At 45.1% G+C, this 18,848-nt stretch overlaps 1 protein-coding gene across 8 annotated transcripts; it reads right to left on the bottom strand.

The window, feature by feature from the left end:
* Positions 1–716: 716 nt before the first annotated feature.
* LOC139339112 (transcriptional repressor p66 alpha-like) lies at positions 717–17,351 on the bottom strand. Of its 8 annotated transcripts, none has more exons than XM_070974578.1 (11): positions 17,190–17,351; positions 7,748–8,280; positions 6,261–6,399; positions 5,968–6,096; positions 5,771–5,848; positions 5,548–5,667; positions 5,039–5,212; positions 3,507–3,768; positions 2,824–3,242; positions 2,614–2,737; positions 717–1,975 (listed from the first exon to the last, which is right to left on the bottom strand). In XM_070974578.1, exons 2-11 carry the CDS (start codon positions 8,275–8,277, stop codon positions 1,836–1,838), a joined length of 2,115 nt encoding a protein of 704 aa, XP_070830679.1. In that variant the 5' UTR covers positions 8,278–8,280; positions 17,190–17,351; the 3' UTR covers positions 717–1,835. The 8 variants fall into 8 exon arrangements, with proteins under 8 accessions (XP_070830679.1, XP_070830677.1, XP_070830681.1 ...); XM_070974576.1 differs by having other exon boundaries at positions 5,039–5,233; positions 17,190–17,333; XM_070974580.1 differs by having other exon boundaries at positions 2,479–2,737; positions 5,039–5,233; positions 17,190–17,317.
* Between the last annotated feature and the right edge of the window lie 1,497 nt (positions 17,352–18,848).

The following is an 18,848-nucleotide window of genomic DNA, read 5'->3' as shown; positions in this document are numbered from 1 at the left end:
CATAATAAGTCCAGTATTACAGTGTTCCTGTAGACGCTTGAAACTTGCTTGAAAAGAGCACTTTATCATTGTGAGCAAAACTTATTTTGCTTTCATTTAGTCAAATTAGTATTACTGTTTTGTGGCAATGCAGTGTAGACTATTACATTTTTAAGAACTGCATTAACAGCATACAAAGCAGAAATGTCTTTTGGGATAGATTAACTCAATGCTTCTCATCTAAGCAGTGACAGTATAAGTATTAAGATCCTTGATTTAACTGAATTTTGCAGTACCACAATACATGTTCTGCATCAAAATCCCTAAGTAACAGTACAAAAGTATTGTGCAGAAGCAAAGGTCTACTAACTACTCAGTGCCCATTGCTTACATGCCCATCAGTTGTATGATTGTATTTTATACTATTGGATTATTATTACTGATGCATAGGCATGTAAGCAGAACTGTTTGGCAGTTAAATCTGTAACAATACATCATATTTCAGTAGCTGATCACATGTTTTGTATGAGAATATAGAGTAGAAAGCACAGTAATTTCCTCTGAATGAAATGCAGTCGAGTAAAAGTATAAAGCAGAAGATGCTTACTGAGACTATGTAATTTCTTTCAGTCCCTTTCATTTTGGACTTCAACACTGGGGGAGCTTTGGCAGGACACTGATTAATCATACTGATCTGATCACTTCTCTGGTTAAAAAAAAAGGAAAGAAAACACATGTTTAAAATGTATATTTTTTATTATTTATTTAGGAGCTAGGAAAAAAGTAAACCAAATAAATTTGAACATAAGTTTGTACAATGCAGTTAAGATTGGGAAGCAGAGAAATTATGCAATATGGTGAGGGGTACGAGATAAACATGGTCTTGTGCATTCCAGGGTCTTGGTAGCTGGGAGATGTTCCCTTCAAGAACTGATTCAGGGCTGAACATATGCCGCATATCGCAGGGATTATGGCTGAATAGATCGGCAAAGATCTCTGACTCCAATGTGGCAAATTCAGCTACTTCAGAGTTTGCATTTTCTCAGCGATGACATAACACTCGAAATAATCTTACAACGTTGACAATGATATAAAATAAGGAAAATACAGATGGTAATTACAGATGAATTAAGCAACGGCACCATGCTTCTTGAGCTAAGGTGCAAAACAAACAGAGGGGTTAAGGGTAGGCATGCCGTTAAACAGGAAAAAAAAAACAAAGCTAAAATAAACTCTTCATTTGTGGAAACCACAATATACTGAGTGATTTTTAACATCAGCCAAAAAAAAAAAAAAAATAACTTACTGTAAATACAAAATAAATTCAAACCTTAACCTACAGGGGTGATGTACTGACATTTTTTACAACTCAATTTTTCTGTTTTTGCTTCAAACAAATGTGGATTTTGTTGAATATGAACTCTTGGGGATGACTACAACCATTCAAGTGTCAAAAGGTCAGTTTGACCCACATCATGGCGGAAAGGGCGAAGCCCAGAGCAGAGTGCTCATTTTCATCAAAGTAGTCAATGCAGACACATTACCATACTATCATTTAACCACACAGTCTGGAGGACACAAGTACCTGGGGGAAAGCCCTTCAAGTATTTGTTTTTCTTTTTCCCAGTCAAACCAAAATGGTTTCTGCACAATAACCAAAGAACAGTGAATCTCAAAATAAAGATCAGAAAATAAGAAAACTAAAACAACAATCATACAAAGGTAAGAAAGGAACGTTTCTTTACTTTAGGAGATTGTATTTGCTAACAGTCCTCCGGGGGTTGCTGTTGAACCATATTACTGGAGCTGAGGAATTTGGACAAAAACGAACAATGAATAGTAGAGTACAGTTTAAATTATTTCCATGTGTTTGCAGTCTGCGAGATCGATGAGCGAGAGGGGATCATGTCCAGCAGGTACTCCCTCTGACGAGCGTCGACGGTGGCGGACGTCTTGTGACCTGTCAGGCTGGGGTTCACGTAGGCCATAGTGACTCCTGTGAACATGCAATAGAGCAGCGAGTCAGGAGTGAAGCGAGCTGCGTGCTGCCGGTTTAATGCTTTTTGAGTCGAATAAGAGGAAATAAAGCAGTATGATTTGATACAGCATCTGAATATACAGCCGCCCGTGTCCCCACAGCACAAAGACACACATAGAGGAAAAATGGCTACTCTAAAGTACAGCAGTGACACCGAGGAAAAAATGATGAACCACCAAACACAGGGAGTAAGGTAGGAAGATTGAGGTCACTGGCAGGGAGAGAACTGGAGAGTGGGATTGCCTTGTCCGAAAACATTTCCTCCTGCGTGTTTCTTAACTGTGTTTTATTTTTCTCTAGTGTGTGAGATTTAATTAGATTTCAATTTCTGTGTGAGATTCCCAGAAAAAGCATGGCACTAGGATGTTTAAGGATTGCTTTTGGACCAGACAGGAATTTGAAAGAGAGCAGATGTCAGGAGCCAGAGTTGGGCCGGTATCACATATCATATGTGAGTCTACCTGTGTTGCTGTTGCTCTGCTTCTTCCATGCAGTGGCTGAGGCACTACCTCCGCTGATAATCCTGCCGCCGCCGATTCCACTGCTGCTCACCTTTGAACTCTGGACAGAGTGGTGGGAAATATGGGCATGCTTACCTGGCCGGCTGACCAAGGCTGCGGCCGCCACCGCACTCTGCAGCTGGGAGGAGGAGGAGAAGGAGTGGTGGACGCCCCTCACCCCCAAGGATGAGACACCATGGGAATGCTGGCCCTGGGAGCTCTGAGGGGACACACAGAGGGCGCCTTTGAGTTGCAGCTGTGAGTGTTGCACAGGTGTTTCTCTTTAAAACAAAAAACAATTCCAACCTGCTTGATAGAGTGATGATGAAGAACATTGGCTCCTCGGCTGGCCTGGTGGTGGTGGTGGTGGTGCTGGAGGGAGGACGCTCTGGCCTGAGCCTGCTTCAGCTGCTGAGACACCAGCTGCTCTGCTTTCAACGACGAGGATGAGGAGCTACTATGGGAGATGGGCGAGGACGTCTGCTGGAAAATACGCTGCTCTATTTCCTGCTCTTGCTGCAGTGCTTTGACAAATGCGCCTTTCAGCCTATTGGTATGCTCAGCTTTCAAAGCCTTTTTCTGATTGGAGGACATGCATTGTTCACAGAGGACTGCCTCGCCTTTTGTCTTGTCCTGCCTCCAGCGGCAGGTGAAGTCAGTGTTGCACTGGGTGCAGATGAAGGGCTCTTTGACAATGGTCTTGGACAGCGCTAAACCTGTCTTTCCTGGATGGAGAGAGAAGGGAAACCCAGATGTACTGATTGAAAACGGACAGCGGCGCTCATTTGGTTTCAAAGAAGTAATCAGAAACAGACACAGGCAGACAGGTATTTAAATTACTAACACGAGTAGAAAAGTAGCAAAAGCCAATAATTTAGAAGCTGAAACTAGAGAATGTTTAGTATTTTCTCTTGAAACATTAATGCAGATAAACTGATTTCTACAACATGTAAACGAAAGCCATCAAAGCAGAAAGCCTGCCTCCACACCTCTGTGGATGGTATCCAGCAGATTCTGTACCACTTCTTCCAGTCCCACCAGGTAGATAAACTCATTATTGGCTGCAGAGGGCAGGAAGTTAAACTCTGGGGCTGGGGGCTTGGGTGGGGGAATCTCCAGGAGGGTCTTCTCCAGCTGTTTCCGCAGGGCGAGTTTAGCCGCAGCTTGGCGGCTGGCTGGAGAGTCATTCACGCTAACCACAGAAATGCCACCGCTTCCTGAGGAAGAGCCCTTCAAACTGGACGGCGAGCCCTTTGAAATCAAGCAAAGAAAGGAAGAACCCACGCAGGTCAATATCTTCGACTCATGTGAGCAATACAAGAGCTACCAAATGGCTGTTGATTAATTGCAAGCATACTGACAGACGGTTGGAGCCCTAATCAAGGCTTCTCTGAACTTAAAAAATGTGCAAATATTAAATTAAATTAAACTGCTACACAAGTACAGTGTGGGGTTTGTCAGTGCAGGGCAGTAACGACGTTACTACGTTTGTCAGCAGCAAGGAGATTTTTATTCTTTTTCCAAAGTGGTTTAAGTTGAGTTGTTAAATTTTGACTCTGTCCTGCAATTGTACCCAAGTCTAAATTGAGCAGACAAAAAGAACTGAACATACACACCCTCTGGAAACCCGCTTTTCCTATTATATGGTGCACATGTTGCTTTGTTTGTTTTTGTTGCCATATTGGTTTAGTGAGAGCAACAGCGCAGCTTATTGTTTAATAAGCAGTTGAACGTAACACTTTTTGCCTGTGTATCTGTTTGACTGACAGTTCTACTGATCACTGAGACGGCACTGACTTGGAATGAAGTTGGTTCAAAGTAAAGTTAAAAAACAAAACCTTCGATACAGTAAACGACATCCTCCATGTTGCTCTAGCTGGGCTTGCTACATTTCTCTTGTGGTAGCTTCAGTGCAGTGAAGCTTCACTTAATGCAGAGTAACTGGTAGCTTAGTTCACTAAAGTGAAAAATAACATATCTGAGAATATTTGAGGCATTGTTTGTGCAATGGCAGCTGTCTGCCTGCTGAGGTGGAGTTACTGTACAGCGTCTCTGTATGGAGGAACCGTCCATGTGAAAATGCTTACAGATGTTGGTCGAACTGAAGCTGGCTTGAGAAAACGGCAACAGACATCTTGGGCTCTGTGACTAAACCAGGTGTTAGTTGAACAAAGTGCTTGTTGCTCCTCTTAAAGCGCACCCTGTTCTTTTAGTGTATCTGCACCTCATCCAGTGCAACAATATTTTCACGGCCCAAAATGCTGCATCAGTAGGTGTATACACTGGTGCATCTGAACAGAGGTATGAACCCTGGAGTGTCCCGCTGTCTTTAATTCCAACAGTGATGCAAAGGCGAACGAGCCAGAAGTTTCCTTTTTGTGTCATGATGTAGCCTTGATTGTGGAAACTAATTACATTTAAAAATACCTCTACTTGAAAACACATTTATGCATATTCTCTCTCCCTTTGTCTCTGTTATTTCATTATTTTCTGTACTTGAAAGCACCTGTGAGATACTAACCAGCGTGTTAGCACTACTGCCAACTCTGATGAGGCCTGGCTGGACCATGCCTCTCTGGCCCTGGACTGCAGGGATTGAGGTCCTGGGGCCCAGCAGCAGAGGAGGAGGTCCTGAGCTTCCAGAGGCAGCCATCTGCTGCTGCTGCTGCTGCTGCTGGCGGAGAGCCTGGATCTGCTGTGGAGATACAGAGATGGGCTAACCAGGACAATGAGAGGGATGACACGGAGGGACGTCACGGACGAAAGTAGTGGAGGACAAGGGAGGGACATCAAAAGCACCAAGGCAAAGGACACACACAAAGAGAGAAAGGCGCAAAGAGAGATCATAAGTCCTAAGTTGAAGTGTAATGATTTCCCTGCACTGGGTTTCGGAGAGTGAAGAATAGGAGTAAAATGCTGCAGCTCAGGCTCATCATTTCCCTGACGAAGACAACATTTAAACATATAAAAATAGCATTTTAACATCTTAGCGTGCTAATATCTTTATTAACATTTCCCCATGACTCTCACCTGTGCCCCTCTGACCAGAGGCGGCATTATGACGTGGGAGCCATGTTTGGATGACACCTGCTGCCCTCCTCTCACCAGCGGTGGAGGGATGACCGTGCCTGAACTCCTGCCCGTCAAAATCTGTTCGGAGAAAAACACCAGCAGAAACAGGATAAACGGCGGTATGAAGGTGCTGCCGCGCTGATATGCTGCCCGAGTGCATGTGTGACGGTGCTGCATTAACCTGCTGAGAGCCTTTACTGCTTGTAATTGTTCCTCGGATTAGAGGAGGAGGCGCAGAGGAGCCGGCTATACTTGAGGGCTGAGAGAGAAACAGAGAAAGACATGAAGCAGCGAACACAATGCTTGAAGTGAGAGCCTGTGCTGCGGGCATTTGACTCTGTGAGCGGCCCTGTGATGATGTGTTTAAAAAGTGTTTACCTTCTGCAGGGTGTCCCTCTGTATCTGGCTCTGTCGAAGTTTCTTCAGCAGCACCAACTTGGCCTCCTCCAGCCGCAGCTCCTCCTTCAGCTGCTTAATGATGCGCTCCCTTTCCGCTGGGCTGCTCTTCTATACTCGGCAGATCACAACATCACTTACACCCATTGCTTTACGGAAGACAAAGCCTCTTTCTGGCGCATGAGAAACAGGCTACAACTTCCAGTAAACAACTAAGACTAAAACTAAATTCACAGTTCTGGTCAAAATGAACTCTTCACACAGGTGTGTCTCACCATGAGCAGGTCTGTGTCCAGCTCCTTAAAGTGGTTCAGGCCATTCATTGGTGGACTGGGGGAGTCATTGTCTGACAAGATGATGACATCGTCATCTTCAGGGGACGGGGGGCGCTTCTCCCTTTTTATACTGCTGGACCTAAGCGGGACAGGGACATTGACAATGAAATAAAAGGCATTTTATTTCTCCTGAAATAGATTTAAGTTCAAAAATTCAGGAAAAACACTGGGATCTCCACTAGAATTTAAATGTTTCTGGGTTTAAACTATGGCTCAAACACAGCTGAGACGTGTCTTTGGTACTGTCTGTATTCCTGGAGATCCGCTCCTCCATCACAATTGCAATTTATGACCTTGTGCTTCACTACAATCTAACAAGTCCAGACACAGATTCTCCACGCACCACCTCGGCATGTGAATGCCAAGGAGGGGCAAGGTGGAGCTTAAAGCTCCAGTAAAGGTCTTTAAGTCACAATGCAACGGCTGTTCGAGAGCACATATTTCCTGCTCAAACAGGATATTGTGGCAGATCACAATAGCCATTTGGGGTTGACCTGTATTGGGCTGCACACGTCATTCAAAACATACTAAGGAAATTAAAGCGTGTGGGAATCTTGGAGGCACTTTGGACCAATCCTCACTTCTGTCTACACAAGTCACATGATTAGCACACATGTACTCGCTTCTCCTGCAAAGCAGCTATTCAACTGCAGGCTGTATGTGAGAGCAGATGACCTAAATTCTCTGACGAGTGGCACTAAAACACTAAAGACCATGAGATCGCGGCCTTGTGATTGCACAGATTGTGTATTTCTATAAAGCATAAGAAGTCGTTAAAGTCAACGCATGACATTGTGAGGCCTGTCTCTCCTAGACGTCCTCCCTGTGTGTGTGTGTGTGTGTGTGTGTGTGTGTGTGTTAGTCTCTCCTCAGGGCTTAGCGCCATCATCACTTCCTGTGGATTAATCACTACTCTTCCAAAGAAGTCACATGACCTCAAAGTCATCATCACGTGACACACTCACTTTTCCTCCCACCCATCCCCCCTCCCGTCACCGTTCCTTCCACTGTGGAAACCATGGCAACAACCGGCTGGAACCGGTTTGTGACACACGGCTTCATTTTGTGTGAGGGGAGTTTTTAGGGTTCAGGTGGTGCGTGGGGGGAAAATGGAGGTAGACTAAAAGATAAAGTTCACCTCTCAGGACAGCACCCCACCCCCCCACCCCCCCCTCATCCTCCCTGCACAGTAAGTGCAAAGAACATTGGGATCAAAAAAGTAACTTTAAACATTTTTGTCTTTTCAGATTCAAATAAAGTGTCATTTATCCTTTTTTCACACCCTACTGAGTTATTTTCCAAACAAGAAGCCCGCGGTTTTTCAGAGAAGCCAGATAACTTCTGCGTAAATGACGTTTCCTGCTTTTTAACAGGTTCTTCATGTGGTTGTCAGTGCTGAAAAGAGTTTTCTATAAACCGTGTCTCACCCTCTGGAGGTGCTCATGTCCACGGGCTGCTCTCCCGTCTGAACCTCCACTTTAATGGTGGCCTTCACCTCGCCTGTATCCAGCATGCCACCGGACGCCTTCGGGTCTGTCAGCCGGACCCGGCTCCTCGTATCCACAGCTGGCTCTGTCCTCACCTTGCTGGCTCTGTCATTGAAGTCAGTCCGATTGTCTGAGCTGGATTCAATCGTGTTTTGTCTCTGGGTCCTCGCCTGATCATCCTTTGCCGGCCGAGAGGCCAAAGGTGACACTAAAGGTAACGGCACCCGGCTCTGCTCCTCCTCCTGATCTTTCCCGTCCTCTGACCCGTCCCCCGTTTGGCTCTGACCATCCTCTGTCGGCACAGGGTCGGGTGTAGCTATAGTTTGTGCCTGTGCTGTGTGTTCAGACGAGTCCAATTTAGGCTTTTTGATTTCATTATCAGCAGTTGAGGGTTCTATGGACTGGGGAGGAGCGTCCCTCTCCAGCGCCCTCTTCTGGCTGCGCGTCTGGCGAACAGCCTCCTCAGACATCCCCTGCAGATGATCAAAGAAATAACCGTATTACTTCAGAGAGGATCAAAGTTACAAGTCAAATCGCAGAAAACTCATTAATTAAGCCGTTAACAGAGTCATGTCGCGTTTCATTACAACATCCACGCATCTGCTGCAAACTAAAGTTGGCAAAAATGATAACAAAAAAAACACAAAGCATTGACTAAATAAATACAAAGAAACATTTTGGGGTGATGAACTTCCAGTGTCAGGTGTGCGCCCTTATGCTCAAAAAACAGGGTATGAACAGTGTCAACCATTTAAAATGTCTTCAAGTGTTAACTGCTGAAGGCAAATGAAATGCGAGTCGACGAGTAAGCTCTGAAAGCAGTTGAACTGGAGGCAATGACAGAAAGTTTAGCTGAAGATGAAGCGCTAGAGATAGTTCTGTCAGCGTCAGGTGTTATGCAAGAGATGAAACATCAGAAATCCCAGTTGAAGAAGCTAAACTTGGCAAGCAGATGTGAACCTGTGAACACAGTAAAACCTGTTAAAACCCAAATTGTTTTCAGGTGAAATTTTGTATGGGAGCTGCAATTAAGTTTTAACACTTCAAAAGAGCTGAAACGTCATTGAAGTTGAAGCACTGAAAGCAGTTTAAGGTTCCCAGTGTAGTTTTAGAGCTCTAATAGCTCTACGGAGCTGTTATTAGCTCTGTGTGCGGGTCCCCGTTCGCTGCGATGCTGCAATCCTTTCAGGAGGAAGGACATACTATTTAAAAATAACTTAAGTTTACAAGAAAAGTTGCATTTAAAGTGAAGTGAAGTGGAGGTTGAAGAGCAGCTAAAAACAGTGGAAGTGTTTTTAGCTGCAAAAGCAGTTTCAACCTTAAACCCAGCAGGCAGTTACATCATATTTGTCTAAGTCCAGAGATTAAACATCTGAAGAGCGAAGGAGATGAAAGCAGCTCAAATATCAGTTATCAGTCATTTAGAAAAGTGATTTTTTTAAATGGACTGTCAGATCTGACCAGAGCCACACAGCTAAATTATATCATCAGCTCTCCAAGCCAATGAGGTTCCAGCAGTGTGTCGACAATAAATGACTTTTAGCGAATAAATGTATCTTAATTCAAAATTCCAGCCGTTTGGATCTCTACAGAACAGAGCTACAACCCAATGATAGATTAAAGTACCCGTTTCACTGAGAGTGTGGCTGTGATTGCGCCCCCATCGTTCATAACGTAAGCAGACAAAACTGACCTTGAATCAGCTGTAGGGGACACATGGTGACTAAAATGGCCCCCAGACAAAACATGTTGGATTAGAAAGGTCACGTGACCCACATGTTGACTGAAACGTCCAATTATCCAAATTTCAGTCTAAACCAAAAACCAAAAGAGGGGGAAACTGAAAAAAAGATTGAGTGCTCAGCGAGAACTCAATGTTCAGTGGGGGAAAAAAAAAAAGAATCTGAGGATCATTTTACCGCAAAAACAAGGTCTTCTGAAAGAGGGGTCACAAAGAAATACTGCAGTGAGACGACAAACAGCTGGAGGAACACGACAGCACAGTCATCAAAATTACCTGCTGCATTATTTCTCTTAAAATATCAATAAAGACACATGAATCAAAGTATTTTAGTCATTTATCCGATTTTTTAAAAATCAATTTCAAACACTCCAGCTTGTGTATAACCTTTCTTTCCTTTCCTGGAGTCGGGCACCGACGAGCACCAGATCCATTACCGTCTGATATCCCCCTACACGACAAATTCAATCCCACCAGATGTTGACATGCCAGCAGTAGCGGAGTGAGAGAGATCCGGCGGCTCGGCCTGTCAGGCAGCTGAGAGGTTACATGCACTTGCGCACATTCACAGATGTGCACCAGCGCATGGTACATACAGACACACAGTAGGCTACAGCGGCTGCTCTGGGTGCCTCAGTCAGGTCGGGTCAGCGATGAGGGACGAGACGCAGGGAGACGGGACACCACATGGGTCAATACATGTGTACCGTCATGGTTTTCATCATGGCTTATCGCACAGTTCTGTATACACCTCTGATGCATTTTCCATATCAGTGTATAAACAGACACCGTGCCTTTAGCTTCCTGTTCAATAACAACAGAAGTGTGTTTTCTCAGTCTTACCTTTGATAAAGAGGTTTGGTTAGCAAGTCCGTAAAGTTATTAATTCAGTCTGATAGGGTAAGTCATGCCTTCATACATAAGTTAAGGGGACAGTAAGCTTCAACAGACACACACACCTTTTCAGTGTCAAAGCTGGAACGACTGAGTCAAGCACTTTTTGGTAACTTTCTGAGAGCGACACTCTGGGAAGCACAGACGCTTCACGCAGCTTTTGGACAGGTGTAAGCAGGGTATTTCTATTTCTGGCTATTTCTTATGTACAGCCAAGTACAACTGCACTGAAAGACTGTCTGAAAGTGTGTGCGTGTTATCCCCCTATTCAGACCTTTATCGCATCTCATCGCTCCCTGTGATGTCTGGCTTTTCAGCCGGCCTTCGAGCATGGCCGTGGATCAGGCGCATGCACTTTCACCTTCTGACGAACGACCTCTTTTATAGCGTGAGCCTTAAACATGCACGCAGAAGAGAGTGGCTGGCCAATACTACATAGAGTGTTTTTAAACGCACTCTACCAGCTCAGTTATGAGGTTTTTGCAGTATCCTCATTATGTGTTGCACATGCAAAATATCACAACCTTTCAGAAACCAAGATTAAACCTTGTCCCTAGCTCGGGTACTCCGATAGAAACCAGGATACTGTGGCATGTAAACACCTTAACCAGGTTTCTGCTCATGCTCTGCCTTGTATGCAGGTAGATCATGAACTCCTGTTACCTAGTAGCTAGGCAGAAAAACAGAAAACATGATGGCAAATGACGATATAAATATGCTGAAATAAAGGGAAAACATGACTCCTGTAATGCCAAATGTATTGTCACTGATTTTCAGTTACTGGTGATTAGATGGAGCGGCTAAATCAAGCAAAGTGGAAAATGTAGCAGAACCCAAACTGAGTGAATCTGCTGAGGTAACTCTCAGATATCAAAGGGTCAAGACAGACGTGTGCATCCAGGCTTCTGTTCTGACCGTGTATACAGGGACGTCAATAACCAGGTTTCCCATGTTCAGTGTAAACTTCATATGCAGAATAAGATGAAAAGCAGGACTGGAGTCAAAACCAGGACACTACAGTGCACGTACAGGCCCTCACTGAAATGACTTCAGTCACTATCAAACATGTAAAAGGCAAACATGTGGCACACTACAGGAGACGGCATGCGCTCAAAGTTCAAAGGATCTCAAACAGAAAGTGACATTCACAGTTGTACACTCAGACTGCCGCTATTTACTGGATGACCACAAAGAAGAAACACTGCACCGCTCTGTCCTGAATCATGCTCATGCACGTATGTTACAGAATCGAGACCCGGTCCTGCTAAGTCTGCTGAGGCCCTGTGTCTGCCCAGCGACGCACGACAGGAAGCTATGGTTTTTTTGGGAGGAAAAGGACTACAATTAACCCTTACAGCCTACTACTTCTCAGTGACACACACTGTACACACTCCTACCCCCTCCTCTTCCTGTTCTCAGAAATGGTGTGTGCGGCGAGCATAAAGCTCACTCAGTGTATCCATGATGTACCTACATGGCACACACACACCGTCACAATGCAGGACGCAGAGAAATCATCTGAAACCAGAGAGCTGACTAAGTTATGTTTTTTTAATACTCTGACATCACTGAGACACACATGACATGACCCTTCCCAGGATTCAGTGGGACACACAAAGCACTTTTCCTGAGAACCGGTTTTAACCGGTCGGCTAGTGTGTGTGTGTGTGTGTGTGTGTGTGTGTGTGTGTGTGTGTGTGTGTGTGTGTGTGTGACTGACTGAGAGAGAAGCTGAAGCTCGTTTTAACCCTTCAGGTGCTGGAGCAGACGCTGGGCTTCCACAGTGACGACCTTTATATAGTGTGTGAGTGCACGTGTGCTGGGGGGGGGGGGGGGGGGGGGGGGGGAGTGTTGCGATGGCATTATCAATTCTGATGCATATAGCTGTGAAATGATGCTGGGTGAGAAGTTAGACACGGGAAACGCTGCCACCCCCGACCACCCAACCTTACACGGATACTGACCCTATCTTTGTAACGGGGATCTGAATGGTTGACAGGTTTCACATTTCATCTCCATGGCGCACACACACACACACACACACACACACACACACACACACACACACACACACACACACACACACACACACACACACACACACACACACACACACACACACACACACACATATTGCTGATCCCCCCCCCCCCCCAAGAAGTCCACATCACATGCAACCCAAACCCTTGAAGGCAACTTACACTGACACACCTGACAATGAAATTCATGCTTCGCACATGAAGTTCTCACACACACACACACACACACACACACACACACACACACACACACACACACACACACACACACACACACACACACACACACACACACACACACACACACACACACACACACACACACACACACACACACACACACGTTCAAGAGCCACACTGTCCGTCTCAATCTGTCCACTGTCGGCATGTGTGGCTAGAGAAGTGTCATGGTACGACTGAATTATCTCGCGATGCAATAGTACCTGATAAATATTCAAATGAGATGGAAATCCTCAAACAGCATTTAACGACACTGTAAAGACATCACTGTATGGTGTGTGTGTTGGTAGCCATGGCAATATGTCCTTGGTTGTCACTCTTTCAATATATATTCCGCATTAGCACTAAAAAAAAGTATCAACGTACTGTGGACCAAATCCTTCTTGAAGGGGGAAAACTTTCTTTCAGACAAAACACACTCTTTCCCCACCTTTACTATGATCTATGCAAATTTCCCAGCATGCTATTGGATCCTCCATTATCGCAGTGGGTGATATCGCTGTACAAGCGACATAAGCGGCACACGTGTGTCAGAAGATGAATTTTCTTTACAGTTTAAACTGTTAAAAAGGATCAATTATCACATTAAATGCATGACAGACTCACTGCATATGAATATACGCAGACGTTAACATACGAACTGTCACATATATTTTCATATTATGTTCATGACACACCATCCATCCAGCCACCTTATAGTGTCTCTTTACAAATGGTTGTTATAGAAACTGTAATCTGGTAATTTAATGCTGAGAAAGTGAAACAGTATCTGGGCGTCACACGGTTTCAAGATGTTTTATAAAATACAGCAGTTACAGCCCAGAGTAATACGTCAGAAATTAAAATATGGTATTTTGATTGGTGTGGGGGTTTTTTTTGGTGCTGCTGCTTTGCAGTGAAGCAAGGTTCCTGTGCACAGACAAAACATCCTAAATCAAAATCACAGTTGCGTTATTTACATTACATAATTTTTGCAATAATCTTGCATCTCTTGCGGTGTGTGTGTGTGTGTGTGTGTGTGCGCGCGCGCGCGCTCATTAATGTGACTGCACTGATGAAATGACCACACAGCTGGTTCTGTAACAACTCCTTTTGTCATCTCATCACTAAGATTAACTAAGATTAACAACTAATTAGAGTTAATATGGCTCATATTTACATGTAAGTTTTCTCAACCAACAGAAGTCCCGACGGGCGTTTCAACAACTGTTTCTCTAATTACACTCAAGCCTCACATTAACATTTGCTGTATAATTACAATCACAGTGATCACTGCCATATCATATTGCTCTGTGCAGGTATTTGACCCTTGGCGACACAGCATACACGTGCTTAAACTGGTATCAAGTTGCTACCACTATCAGGGCATCGCTCGCCAGATTCTCCGCTTTTATCTACACCTGTCTTGTTTTCTGCCCCGAGGTGCTTATTCATCTTATCACTCGTGGATCATGCCACCCATCAGTCACTCGATCAGCCGTCGCTCAGGCTGGCAGACTCGCTCTCAACCATCATCGATGTCTGTCTGCACATATGTGTTAGGCATTTTATTTACCCACCGACAGACCTTTAACCTGAGAAAACATACCTCTACACTGCGCAGGCTTTCAGAACACTGTGCAGCCGTGCAGCCGCACTGCCTTGTAAAACTGCTGCTGCAGCAAAATATTCTTATCAATTATGTGGGTACATCTGTCAGAAAAACAATGATAGCATCGACGGTTCTCCAAGCAGCAGCTACAAACAAAACCTTCATGGCCTGATCACAATAAAAGAATTCAATCTGAGCGGGTGTAATTGAACAGTTTAGCTTTGGGGCTGGTAATAGCCAAAGCAAACCCATGTGGGTCAGCGGCTTGCTCCATTAAATAACTTCAGCTCTTAACAAGCCAGTGCTTTATTTGTGCAGCGGCTAACACCACTGTCTACACAAAACAGGCAGACAAAGGCAATCAGAGAGCAAATTGCCGCCTATATATTTGATGAAGTCACGGTGGCTTGACTAAACAGCTGCCCTGTGACCCCTGCAGTCATGTGCAGCAGCTTAAAATGTGGCCAGCAGATGACCCTTTCCAGAACAGTGGCTGATTACACAAGTGCTCTGGATCAGTCTTGTGTGTGATCACTGGAACGGTGCTTTCTGGAAAACAACAAAACTTTCTGACTCGCACAAGTCTTGTCATTTTAACACTATGGATACGGCCACTCTGGGGTGAACGGTGCATCATACTGTGGATGCACGGCTTAATATTTGTCTGTCATAACAGGTGGGTCAGGAGTGCCGGTGTCAAAGCAAAGCACTCCCCTCTCTTTTCAACCAGCGTTCGACAACCCCTTCACTAAAGGCAACCTGGATTTTGTTCACAGTGACGGTCCATAAACAATGCAACAGATTGTTAACATGCAAATAACACATTACAAAGCCTTTGTTCACACGAACAACTGAGTGTTCATTCCAGAGCTCCACAAAGAGGCAATAAAGTCTCCAAATAGCAGATCACTTTAGCGCCGCACCATCCCCGGGCGACACTGCATGCACACTGCTTGACTTTTAGTGTCTTTGTCCTGCACTGGTCCTGATTAAGCAATGACTGCTGATAAAGATCTTAAACATACGTGACAAAACGCAGAGATGCAAGAGTTACTCAGCAGGCCAAAAATTAAACAGCAACAATTTAGATGATCGATTGTTTTAGTAATATTTCAAGCAAAAATTCACTGGCTCCAGCTTCACAAGCCATGCTCCTCTATGACAGAACTTAATATGTCTGATTTTGGACTTTTTCTGCTACAGACAAAACCATTTGAAGACGACGTCTCTCAATCACACTTTGCTAAGATTTTACAAACCAAAGGATGGACTGAGAAAAACAATCAGCAGGTGAAGCGATTCTGAAAATAATTGTGAGCTGCTGCAAACCTCTGACATCATGCCTTCAGTGACATAATCCAACACAATAATTCATTCATGGAACGGCTCACATCTACTCCTCTAGTCGCTGATTGTGACCATGCTTAAATTCAAAGCTAAATTCAAAACTACTGTTACTGAGAAAGCTCTTGATTTAAGTCTGTGTTAACAGAAGGGACATTATGTCATAAGACCTTACTAAATCACAATCAAAACCGGCATTTCATTAAAAGTGCAATTAAGCTTTAAAAGTCTTAACTATGACAAATAAAGGTAACAGCAGTGCCTTCAGCAGTGTGAAATGCTGCATGTGGTTTTGTCTACCATAAGAAAAACCGGTTTCCTTCAGAGCTAACCATTAAACATTAAAAAGGTTTTAAATCCATCTAAACGCATCCACAAGAACATACGACAGAAAACTGGTTTGACGGCAGAGTCCTTGTCCCGAAGCGCTGCAAACTCATACGCCTCTGGTGACTGGAAATGTGTGCGTGCGTGCGTGCGCGTGTGCACGTGTGTGTGCGTGTCTGGGTTGAGAGGAAGAGACACAGAGGGAGTGTGTGCGGTGTGTGTCAGAGTGTGTGTATGTGTGTGTTCAGCTTTAAGAGGAGGAAGACTACGGTTGTCACAGAGAGAAGTAGGAAGATTAGCTACCAGATAGCAGAACCGACACTGGTGCCAAGGGGCTGAAAGCGGGCAGCGACGTCCACCATTAACGTTACACCACCCAGTACACCACCCAAACCAAAGTCAGCCCTTTAAAACTAAACCCAGCCCACACTACATGTGCAACTAGCCGGCTTTTTCATTATTGACACCGCCTCAGAGGAGGTGAGCGTGTTATTAGTTAGCGAGCTAACATTAGCTAACATCGCACAAACAAAAACACGAAGCCACTTTAGCTTCGGATACGAGCACTTCACCGCTGACCGCCGACGGCCGCCGGACACTTCACGTCAAAGTAGTAAAAGTCCTCCAGCCGGGCAGCCGCTCACCATCGTGACCCACAAGACCAGAACCGAGCCCGAATCGCTGACCTGGCTGCAACCCCGATGCGGGACGAGCAGCGGCTCAAAAAGAGGGGCACAAACTTTCATCCCTGTGCCCCGAGAGTGAGGCTGTGCGGGGCTCACCGGGACTGTTTACCTGGCTGTCCCCTCCCGAGGAAAAACCGAGTCGGAACTCGTGAATTTCACCGACCGGCCCGCCGACTGAGCGTGCCGCCGAAGAGCCGCTGGCGATGAAACGTTATAATCCTTACCTCATTTAACGACTTCTACCGCACATAACCAAGTCCGGGGGTCGCGTTTACAGTCTGGCACGCGAGAGGAAACGTAAAATAAAATATTTTTCGGCCGAGCGAGCCCCCCCTCTCTCCTCCCCGGCGCTCAACCTTTGGCTCTGCGGAGAAGTGTTACTTTTCAACAGCCCATCAGCTTCTTTATCGTCACAGATAGGTGGAGGAAAACCTGGCTCCTCTCGACGACTCCGAATAAAAGGCTCCCCTCGATCCACTTCGCCTGCTAAAAAACTTCGGTTTCACCTCAGTCAACTTACTCGGTCGCTTTGTTGCCCGTTCTTCTCCGATGGTCCGCCAAGGAGTGTATAATCTGCAGTTAACCTCGATAAATCGTTGCTTTTTAGAAATCCAGGGGATATCCTCTTTTTTCGGCCCTCCCCACTGCCGCGTCTGTTGCCAAATAATGCGCCTCAACACACATGGAGCCGCTGCGTCCTCTTAGTGGGCATGCGCACCTCGGCATACCAGGGCGACCGGATCACATCATGTAAGCCACTGACCACCAAGGGCCAAAGCAAGACAGCTACGTCAGGGGCCCCGGGTTCCTCGGGTTGACCCATGACTGTACCGGCAAGCACAGACGTCCCCTTGCAACACACTCTCATTCATTTACACACACATACACACACGTGCCAGCCAGGAACTGTAATAATTGAAAGCGTCACATGTCCTCCAAACCAAGCACCATCATCTCACTTGCCTCCAAACAGAGGATACAGACCTAAACCAGCAACCTCAGGTCACTTTACAGGCTGTATGATACGCACGCTGAATCTGGTTTTGACCAAAAACACACAATAACAAAGAGAGATGCAACATATGGAACAATAACAATTTATAGGGTAAACAGTGGGCAGGAGCATGCATCAACATCAACGGCCCCAAGGAGGCCCTCAGAAGTCCCTGGTTTACTGCATGCTAATTGTTTTTTGGGCATGTAATTAAATACAGATTTGTTAGGGAAATTGCACCACTCAGGTACAAAATCTGCCAATGTAGGTTTCTTACTGTTCCATAATGTTGTCACGCTATCTTGCAGAGGAGCCCTGTGTGTAAATCTAGTTTTAAAATCATTCAACTTATCAAATGATTGCAGTTTATGCTGTGCTTACGTGGCACATTTTGCTAAGTAAAGTTGTGTTGAATGAAAGTACCACCAATAACAAATGCACAGTAAACTTGAGGCCATGTCTGCTGTGTGCTTTGCACTGGATGGAAACTTTGAGGTAACGCAGTGTGCACACCGAGGGTGGGAGGTGGGGAATTAATAAGGGCCCAACAGCAAGTTCTTCCCCCTGGTGCCTCCTAATAGATCAATCATGCCATGACAGGAAGTCCAGTAACTACACAACATTTATTCTACACATGCATCCATACTGTAGTTCATATAACGTACACTGTGTTATATAAATATGCAGTACAGTGCATATTTCTCCCTGTATATAAAGTCTGGCAACCACATTATCCTCTAAAGTCAAACTTTGGTCTCACACCAGCAACCTCAGCTTCATGTTTACCTCTAGGCTCTCAACAGGGACCTGCATCAGCATCACATCGGGATCCTTATCCCAACCCCAGCATCACATAATTACCTCATGCCTCCTAAGGACCTACACTAGCAGCACTATTGACTCTCTGACCCCACATAAAAATCTAAAACATCAACCCAAACACCATAATTTCAACCTTAACTCACAAAGAAAGTCCCAAACCAGCATTCACCCCCAGTTAGTGTCTGATTCAGAATTGCTACTCTGCATTATTGACCTTGCAGCTCAGAATAGGGCCCTAACAACATGCAGTGTTGACGTCTCACTTTACAGTAGGGACTGAGAGGAGGGTTGTATTAAGAACCAGTCAACCAGAGTTTCAGTTACAGTCAGATCCATACGTGTAAGTCTAGTGCACACAGCAGG

Source organism: Chaetodon trifascialis, chromosome 11 (assembly GCF_039877785.1).
Source record: "Chaetodon trifascialis isolate fChaTrf1 chromosome 11, fChaTrf1.hap1, whole genome shotgun sequence".
NCBI classification, from domain to species: Eukaryota; Metazoa; Chordata; class Actinopteri; order Chaetodontiformes; family Chaetodontidae; genus Chaetodon; species Chaetodon trifascialis.
The sequence above is the reverse complement of the archived record's forward strand: the minus strand, read 5'-3'. Positions and strand labels throughout refer to the sequence as shown.

Excerpts from the sequence above, each read along its gene's own strand:
- LOC139339112 (XM_070974580.1), bottom strand. The coding sequence starts at position 8,277 with ATGTCTGAGGAGGCTGTTCGCCAGACGCGCAGCCAGAAGAGGGCGCTG. Across the intron at positions 3,769-5,038 it reads GCAGTAGTGCTAACACGCTG|GGCTCGCCGTCCAGTTTGAA; the intron begins GTTAGTATCTCA and ends TTGATTTCAAAG. Across the intron at positions 1,976-2,478 it reads GCAGAGCAACAGCAACACAG|GAGTCACTATGGCCTACGTG; the intron begins GTAGACTCACAT and ends GCATGTTCACAG.